This window comes from Oryzias melastigma, linkage group LG18 (genome assembly GCF_002922805.2).
Source record: "Oryzias melastigma strain HK-1 linkage group LG18, ASM292280v2, whole genome shotgun sequence".
In the NCBI taxonomy this organism is placed as follows: domain Eukaryota; kingdom Metazoa; phylum Chordata; class Actinopteri; order Beloniformes; family Adrianichthyidae; genus Oryzias; species Oryzias melastigma.
The window spans coordinates 18,104,112-18,114,350 of record NC_050529.1 but is presented as its reverse complement, the minus strand read 5'-3'; the positions used below and the strand labels follow the sequence as shown (position 1 = coordinate 18,114,350).

At 40.6% G+C, this 10,239-nt stretch overlaps 1 protein-coding gene across 1 annotated transcript in view; it reads right to left on the bottom strand.

The window, feature by feature from the left end:
- The window catches only part of actn3b (actinin alpha 3b), a 37,537-nt gene extending 31,062 nt beyond the window's left edge, over positions 1 to 6,475 (bottom strand). The window contains exon 1 of the mRNA XM_024288652.1: positions 6,341 to 6,475. Coding sequence (XP_024144420.1) covers positions 6,341 to 6,475 — 135 coding nt within the window. The remainder of the gene's footprint in view (positions 1 to 6,340) is intronic.
- Between the last annotated feature and the right edge of the window lie 3,764 nt (positions 6,476 to 10,239).

The window sequence follows — 10,239 nt, the reverse complement described above, 5'->3', positions numbered from 1 at the left end:
CTGGTTCTGTTCATCTGAGATTATATAATTCCTGGTTGAACATCCAGGGATACAAAGAAACTATAGTTTCCTTTAACTGCTGATGCCGACTCATCTGTTCAGGGAAAACTGTGTTCCACTCACCATTAAAAAACTGTAATATCTTCCCCCAAATTTTTTTTATTGCTAATTTAGACACACAGAATATCACTATTGTGTTCTTGCACACAAGCAACATCCACCTTCATCATCAGTTTGTCTTCCTCCTCAACACACCTGCCAGCAGCTGAACTGACAGCATGATTGATTGGAGAGAAACGTGGCGATCTTGGAGGTTGGTGGGTGACCTCAGCAGCACCGCCTCCACTCCCACCTTTAACGAGCTGTGGAGCTGTTAGAGCCAGATGAACTGGTACCAGTAGTTAAAAAGGATTTACTGCAGCGGAGCCATCCCGGAGCGAATGATTGGCGGAGGCCGGGAGGAGGGTTGGGTCTAATTTCAGGCTACTTCTTTCCAAAACTCTCCAGGCAGATCTGCACTCAGCTAATTCATCTAAGCAGAAACCTTGACCATGAAGACATACGTGTGAAACTGATCTCAGGGGCTGGATATAGCAACAGCTAGGTTTCCCAGCATTCATTTGGCCTAAAGAGCAAGTCACAGAGATGACCTTGTGGTTCCACCTCCCTCCGCCTTCACTCGAGGGCCAGAAAATGAGGTTCTTTAGTGCGAAATGGAGTGCGGTCTGAGGTTTCATCTTGAAGATGTGAAACTCGAGTCAGAGTAGAACCACAAGTCATTCCTTCAGCATGTTTCATCATTCAGGAAGTGATCTTATAAACAGAGAGAGCGAGAGAAAACTTTGAAATTCTCACTGAAACGACATCGTAAACAGTTGGTCGCATAAATATTTACATTAGTGTCTTCCAGTTTAAAGTAAAAACTCTGGAATTTGGAGCACGACTGAAGGTTTTTGGCACATTTCTTCTTTTTTTCAAAGCGGCCAACTTTAAAATGATGACTGGACCTCTTGCTGCCTATAAATATCGATTGCATCGGTGAAACAGGACCTTAGATCAGTTTGTTTTTTTGTGTGTGGATAGTTGGAATTCTAGCTCTGGATCCATAGATATATAGATAGATTTCTGATGGTTGCCAACAAGAATTTGGATGACGTCATGCAGGTGTTTGGCTGTCGTAACCTGGGTTTTTTCAACTGTTGATGAGCTCACAGACATGGCGTTGTGTTACTCTGCATTTTCAACACTTTCCTAGTAGGTTTTCATTTTTTTTTTTTTTATGACGCTAGTTTCCTAAAGTGCCAAATTCAATCATCAAAACATAATTTTTAACCTGTTAGAGTGCTGCAGAATTGCTCATTTCTAGTACACCTAATAGAGCAGCTCGAGAGCCTACTTTTGTCATCACAACACACACAAAAATCAAGTTTTCATGGCATTAGCACACGGTGCAGCGCCCAGGTCCTCGGCCCTTCCTCCCTGCAGTCTCAGAGGACTCCTGGCCTTGCACTACAGCTGTTTATAGAAGCCTCCCTACATGGACACGGCTTCTGGAATAGTAACTGCCACCCGATCCGCCTGCAGACCGTCTCACCTCTCCGCTTACGTAGGCCTTCAAAAAGATGCTCTCTTGATGAAGCTCCCAGCGCTGATACACGGCACCACAGCTCTTTAATGCCAGTGTTTTTAACACAGGTCAGATCAATCACACACTGCTGAGCACAGCGCAAAGACCGCTTTGGTTGTTTCTTAGCCTTCAAATCTACTTGAATTGATGTGATTAAGGCAAAAATGTGTTTTTAAAGAAAACTATATTAACAAAACGACAAAAATAACACTTTACCATACGGGTCCCTTAATTAATGTTAGCTAATGCATAATTAAGCATTAATTAACTAATAAATAATGTGTTAACAACCATCTTCATAAGCATTTTCACTTAATCCGTTGGTTAGTTGTTAATGTTTATTTATTCAACCTTGCCTAATCTTACTTAATGCATTAGAAAGCATTAATAAAAGTTGTCATATGCTTCAATATCCAGTTAAAGTATACAAAAATCGCACAAAGCAACTTTTATTAATGCTTTGTAACACATTATTTGATGTTAAGTACTGTGGAATAAATGAGCATTGGTTAACAACTAATTGCATAAATGTGGACAGTAATTAATATTTAATTAATGCTTAATTATGCATTAATTGAGCAAGCCTTGTTGTAAAGTGTTGTGGTCTGCAGGGAGAAATGATAGTGGAGAAATATAGACATCACGGTTATAGCTTGACTTGTCAGTCATTTGATTTCTAATCCCAGGCGGATTAGGGATGTACTAATTGTGACTAAATTCATGATAGCAAAGTTTGATACACTGCATTTAAAGCAAACTGGACATTCAACTAAATCTTAAGTAGAAATTATTTTTTTCAAGTCCATATTTAGCTGATGGTGTCAGGAAATGGAGTCTCACTTCTGAACAAACAAAGCAACAAAGAAATGGAGAAAGCCTTTCAGGCCCAAATGCCAGTTCATTTTGTCTGGGCAGCTTTAACACTTCGGTTTAGGTGCAGTGCTGTTGCCTCCAGCCATCTTTCAGTAAGGAAAGGCGCTCTTGAACTTTAAGGAGAACATAAAAGTCTCCTCTGGAGGAACGATGTGATGGTGCGGTCTGTAGCATCACTAAGGAGACGGATCGATACGTCTGTCTGACTCCCACACTGCCAGCTGAGCTGCTAGAAGTTCACAATGAGATTTAGACCAGAAGAAACCTGATTATGCTGCACCTTCAGATCTTTCCTCACACTGGAGGACATTAAGTAATGTAAAGTATCAGATTTCTAAATATGACTTGGTGAGGGTCAAAGATTTTGACTAGTATTTTATGCTAAGTTGAGTTCTAGCTATAACCAATGTGATCACTGTTTCCTTGATGAACCAATACAGATAATTCCTCTGAGTGATGGAGAGGAACTTTTACTGAGCAGCATGTTGGTTCGCAGCTGAAGTCTCAGTGATGGGTTAGCGTTTCATCGAATTTATTCTTTCAAATCATCAAACACATTCTCATCCCCAAGTTGTCACATATTGACATTTGGTTAAGGACCCTTTCGCATCACTTTTTTACGAGTGTCCTCAACTTGCCATTTTTTTTAAGTGTGGCTGCTTCCTAAAATCAAAGGTCTTCAACCCTCAGGATGTGGTCTTGGATGCAGTCCTGGATGCAGTACTGGACGCGGTACTGGTCCTCAGGATGCGTCCGGTACCGGTACCCTAACCTTAACCTGGAACAGGTTCGAGTCTGGTTCGTGCCTGGTACCGCATCTGGTCCAGTGTTGGATTAGGGTACCGTTACCAGGTTTGGGTACAGATGTGCTACGTGTCATGGTATTGGACCGGTTCTGGTTCGCAGCCCGGAGGTTTGGGGACCCGTGATTTAATGGGAGCAGCCAGTATGTCGAAAAACGATGATTTGGGGACACCCAAAATGACAAAAAGTGACGCAGAAAGGTCCTCAACCAAGTCAACATGTAACGACTTGGACTATAGGAGTGAGAATGTGTTGGTTCACCACACAGACTGGTGTCCTGGGAGAAATGATGGATGCGATGAGAAATTTTTCAGGAATCTGGTCTCTATCCCACAAATCTGATTGAAAGCTCATTTTTTCACCTGATCTTCAGTGATCTAGCTCCACAAACTTGCGGATAGTTTTAAGTCATCGGCGTAAAACTTGACTTCTTTTATGGAATACCAACTCATGGTCTTGCCTTATTCACATCTCTTTACCCTGTTTCTGCTCTCTACTAGTACAAAATTCTGAAGCAAAACAAGCCGTCAGTCATTTATTTCACAATCTCCAAAAGGCTTCATGGTGCACAGACTGAGATCATACAATCCAGACGTTTGAATCTTTCTTTAAAGCCGTATCGGATTCACTCCTGATCTGTGTTGACAAACACTTTACAACCTCTGGGCGGCTTTTTCCGCTGAAATTTCAAGGATGGAGGAGACAACAGGTGCTGCGAGGCTTTCCTTTCATATTCATGACACGCTACCGTGATGCACGAGCTATATTCATGGGCTGATATCAGCTCCTTGAGCTGCGTTTTACATGCCGACAAGTGCTGTGGAGGGCCGTGACCTACTCCTCAGGGAGGATGGAGGGTGAGGACCACCGGCCGGCTCTGTCATGCAGGCTTGATTTGAGCAGCAAACTGCATAGGAAATATCGGCAGGTTCACCAGACAAAAATAACGAGGAGGAAACTCCTGCAATATTTAACACAAAATCATCATAATAAGAAGAAATGTTCCTGAGTGAAGAAACGACTGGGGATGGATGGAAGAAGCAAAGCTGGAGCCAAAAGATTATTTTTAGGTTGATGTTTATTTGGAGGCCTGTGAAACCAAGCCGGGGGCGTCCATCTACCAACCTCTCTCTACTAACATCTGTTGAAAGCTCTCAGCCTGTCACTGGGCTTCACAGCGACAGGACATTCTACGTTCCATGCAGATTCAACCAAGCTGCTGTCATTTAGTTATTTTGAGACAATATGCCGATTTCTGTGTTAATAAAAAAGATTAAAAAAAACTGCATAAAAATAAAAAAAATATAGCAAATAAATGCAGAAGAACACTAAAAAGAAATATTCAATTAAAAAAACTGCAGTGTTTTAGCGTACTTGCTAATTCATCTAAAAATTCATTTAATTGGGGTTCAGTTATTTACAAATGTTTTTTTTTTGTTTTATCAACTACATGAGATCCTTAATAAAGATTGTAAATAAAAATGAAATAGTTAAAAAAAAGGATCAAATGTGTACTAGAGTCAAGAATTAACACATACTTTGCTATTTTTTGTGTTACCAAATCAAAACACTCAATAAGTTGTTCTGTTGTTTGTGATCAAGTGTGAGTTGCACGTTGGAATTAAAAAAAAATAAATAAATAAAATTAAAAAAAACAGACGTGAGTTTGAAGAACATGTAAAAAAAATTGGAAAAAGCAGCTTTTAATTTGTTGCATTTAAAATTAGTTTATATCAAATTAAAATTTTCAGTTGAGTTAAACCATTGACTCAAAATGTTAATTTGATACAAACTAATAACTTTAAACTTAACACATTACAAAACTTATGTTAAGTGGTTCAATGTTTCACTTTTTTCATTTTTTATATTACTGATAGAAATGTTGGATAGTTTAGCAAAAAGTTGTCTATTTACGTGTGCTACAACTTAGTCTATGCTACACTGTAAAAAGTGAAACATTGGTTTGATCAAAAAAAGCTCTGCAATTTCCTACTTTTAAAAATATTACTTTTTATCAAATTACTTTTTTAAGTTGAGTAAACCATCAACCAAAGATTTTTAAATGATGAAAAATAACATTTTTTTTATTAACTTTTTATTGATTTTTGCTATTTTTGTGTAAAAGTGAGGTAGTATACTTGAAGTTTCCTTCATATATCCCATCTATATGTTGTAAAATTCAAATGTTCCAATTTAGCCTGACGCCCTACACTACACCTATAGTCTATAGTTTACTTATACTCAAGTATACTTAATAAAATAACTTCTAGTGTAACACTTTTTGTTAGGGATTAACCAAACCATTAGCAATGAGCTATTTTAAGCTTAAGCTCAAAAGGAAAGACTGAGTACTACAACACACACAGACAGACAAAGCTTAAGCTAGCATTAAGCTAACACGCTAACGAAAAATAGATGTCCTGTTTCATGGAGGCAGACAAATTGTTAGCACTTGGAGTGTCTCGACAACACTTGGCCTTTAGATTGTGTTGCCATGATGACGACTGGGTCTCAAAAGTTTATACTACAGTGTATTATTAGTATTTGCCTGAATAGGGCTTCTTATAAACTACCTCTATTCATATATTCATTTTTGACTATCATTTGTTGTATTTTTATATTTTAAACTCAACTCAAAATATATATATTTTTTACAGCTTGAAACTATCAATATAAAAATTAAAACTTGATTAAAAAAAAAGATTTAAGTGGCTTCAAAATGAATGGTGAGGGCAGAATTATATTTAGGCAGTCTGCAAGGGAATCGGGGGGTGACTGAAAGACAACACTGAGAAAGTTTGGGCGCCTAAAATATCTGCCCACACAGCTTCCAGCAGGACTGAAGGGCCAGGTGCAACGGCTGCCAAGGAACAGATGACCAGCTTTCTACTGCACGCTTCCAAGATTTAGTCTAACTATATCAACAGGAGTGGAACTCAGAATGCTGAAGAACAGGGCGGTTGTTGGGCATCCTTGTTCTGCATCACTAGACACAAGCACTCGTCCTCAGAGTAGAGCCCCCACATCCAAACCCACCTTCCTCTGTTGCTTCTCCCAGGCTGGGTCCAGCAGCAGGTCCCGGTCCCAATCCTCCTCCTGAGACATGTAGGTCTCCTCATGTTGGATGGAATAGGAGTTGGTGTATGTCATTTGGGATTCAACAGCTGTCATCGTTCCGCCTCTGTCAGGACTTCAAAAGTCCCCCTCAGCTTATAGTGAGGAAAAAAAAAAACAATAGCTCAGCAGTAGAGACGACTCGGTGAGGGCAGAAGCCTCCTGGAGACGAGGAGACAGTTAGGGGGCTGCTGAGACCAGACTCCACTGGTGAGAGGTGGCTGTGCGGAGGTGGTGCTCTCCCACTACCAGAAGACCCTGCTGACAGGTGCTCCTTTTCCTGGTCGAGTGTCACACGTGACCACACCCCAATAAGTATGAGAACCACAGGCCCGGGTGTCAAGTTCTGAGCCTAAAAAGGGCCAAAAGGCGGGGGTTAGTGCCTGGTGGGCATGGACAAGGACTTGTGAATGGTGTGGCGGTGGATGAGCGACACCTCCTCTCACCAGCGAGGATTTTATGGGCCGTGCTATGCACCTGTCGCTGTTAGTGATCCTCAAAACAGACGTCTTCAACCTTAAGATTTGCTATCACGCGGAATCGAAATCTCAAGATGTGTTGCCCAAATAGAATCTGCCTTTTGTCTTACTCATGGACTGTATCTAAGAACTGGCATGAGTGACCCCTCCCGTCTTGTGCTCCAAATAATGACACTATAAGAGAACTGGACAGAGTAAGTGTGATGTCATCCATAGAAAATAGTTGACTTCCGGGTTCAACACATTTAAGTCAATTCCGTCACTATTGTTGAGTGATACATGGGTCAACATGTTGGAGTCAGACGTCATCTGTAAGCAGAGATTGGCGCCGTTAATTCTGAGTCAGCGTTTCTATGGCAACCACTCGCAAATAAGGAGTGAGCTCGGGAGAATCTGTCAAATGTTTGAGATGGAGGCTCTTCAATATTTATTGAGACATCTGATTGGTCAGTTTATAATTTGCTCTCCAGAAAAAAATATATATAAAAAAGTAGGATTATCAAGAACAAGCAAGAATGGTCATTCTGACAAATAGAATGACTGAGTGATAGCTGTTTATTTGTACAACTGTACAGCTCTATGTAATGTGTGCTTCTTGGAGCCACCAGGTACTTCCTGTTTGGAACATGAGGGGGGAGGGGTCACTCAGTCTAGTACAGTCAATGGTTATAAACTGACCAATAAGATACCTCAGTAAAAGTCTCATTTTGAACGTTTTGACAGATTTGATGTAGCCCACTTCTACGGAGAGAAAATAGACTCATTCCAATTTGTGCGTGTGCAACTCTGGATTTGAGCATAAATTTGGATTTGTGCGTGCGTAATTCAGCATTAAAGCAGCATTTAAATGCATAATTTATGCACAAATCTTGGAAACGTGAAAACATCAGATTCGTGCATAAATGCTGTTTTGTGTGTGGGTAACAAGCGACCGGTGCGTAATTTTTAAAGATTTGTGCATCGTTAGTTTCAAGTTGTTGTAATTTTAGTTGTGCATGTGTAAATTACTTTTTTTTTCTAATTTCGTAATTTTTGTATTAATGCAGAAAATGCATTGTATGAGTTACAAATATTGACTGTATATGTAGGAACTGGACTGGGCCACCCCTCCCTTCCCATGTTCCAAATTAAAAGTACCCGCAGGTCGCAAGAAGGCCTAAGTCCCATAGACTTCCATTGAGAAATAGATAGTTATGTCTCAGTCATTTTATTTGTCAGAATAACCATTCTTGCTCTGATGCTTCCTTCTCAGCATTTTGTTTCTAATCCATTTTTTAAAAGATATTTTTTTCTTTATCCCCAGTTCTTCAAGTTATGAATTGACCAATCAGATGCCTCAGTAAAAGCATGTGGCTCCCGCTGGCCCCGCCTCGAACAGAATTGATTGACAGATTCCTCCGAGCCGCTTTCAGTGGGAGGGGTGTGGACTTTGAACAAGCTGGATCAAGCTCACTCATGATTGGTTGACAGTACTTCCTCTAAAAACGTGACTCAGCGTGACTCGGACTAATCACTGTCGAAGGTTGCAGTCGTTTGCAATATGGCGGCATACGTATCAGGAAGTGATGGCGAAGGCTCTCTACTCTTGCCATGTCCAGTTTGTACTTATACAGTCGATGGTTACAAGAATTACACACACACAAATTGGGGTGAGACTATTTTCTCTCCATACCATTCAAGTGTTAGGGGTATGGTCTTCTAACGAGCTCACTCCTGATTGGTTACCATAAAAATGATGACTTAGACTACAGCAATTATTTTTTTAAATCCAAAACTTGTCTCCAAAGTATCCAAAGATTTTCATGCAAATGTTTCTGTTAAATAAGAGATCAGGCCATCAATATTTAAGAATTTTTATTTTTATTTATAACTTGCATGCCCACTGAAATTCCAGAAATACAGATTAAATGGCATATATGTGTGTATATATGCATACATTGCCATACATTATCATTTGAGTCTAGAACCATGAGTGGTCGTTCACAGTAAACATGTTCTAATCTAACATCTGGTCAAATAAATCCTCCTTACATTCATCTTGAAGCTTATTTTTGCTAAATTCTGGATTGTTGCTTTTATTGAGATAATATATCTTAACCCCCACATACATACATTTATATATACGGAAACTGTTCAATTGCATTTGGTGAAACTACACTTGATTCTTGAAGCTGGTTGTTGTGTTGTGGTACCAGGAAGCCACTGTGTGACTTCTCAGGAAGTCCTTCATTTTTAATACTGCGGGATCCTTTAAAGAGGAACTCATGCATGTAATTGCTTAGTATAACTACAGCGTCTTCTTGAAGGAGGGGGGTTATTTCCACCCCTTCCGCTATGAGGTATTGACTGAGGGTGAGACCCTGCTGCTGCTGACTTAAAAATAATGATCTATCCTACAAAATAAAGGCGTTATGGTCTGAATGAGTTTAGGACCCTTATGAAGTGGACACACGTTTATCTGCCGCAGAGATGGACCCAACATCTGCTATTAAACCACCACAACAGAAGCTTCTATTGACATTTCCAGCTGAAGCCACACATGGCAGACGGGGGGTTCGGGAGGGACAGGGAGTAAGCGGGAAGTTGCATTTAGATTTGCAAGTCGACATGGTGAGGTCAGGACTTTTCTTTTTTTCAAGAGATGCACGGCAGCAATTACCAAAGCCCAGTTTGGCAAGCGCCTGGTGAAGCCTTTGTGGTTGAGAAGCAGGGAGGATGAGCTGGAGGCTGCAGTGTGACCTGTTCATGGAGGATGGGTTCATCTTTCTTCTGATCTATTCAAACTGGCATTCCAGAAAACCAGCACAAACTTTTCCCCATTTGATTAAATTGTCTGCTAGGAAAAACTTCAAAGATATTCATCTTTAAAAGAATCAAATACAACTGTAAGATATATTTTGTAAATGGTGAAAGGTATCCCGACACCTGCAGTGTGATCCTCCACGGGCAGGAAGGCAAGCTGAGAGGCTCAAACACTAACTCACCTAATAACCATCTCCGTTCCTCGTCTCAACCTCCCCCAAAGAACTGTGGGTAAAGTTTTTTTACAGAATCAAACAGGTAAGAACTCTTTAATCAGTCAGGGCTCATTCCCTTCTCAAATTACCAGCTGCCGAACCAGAAAGGTCCTATAAGAGTCCTGAGATTGATAAGAATCTGCAGGTTGGGGGAGGGGCCTCACTGCTGTGGGCGTGTCTTATAGGACGTCTCTGATCGGAACTTAAGGAGCTGGTTTGGTCCTCTGGGTCAATTGATGTGTGGGGCTAAAACACTGTCGAACCCTTCCTGCACACACACTCCTAAGTCATAGGATGGAGGGGCTGAGCTTGGGTCAGGTGGGTG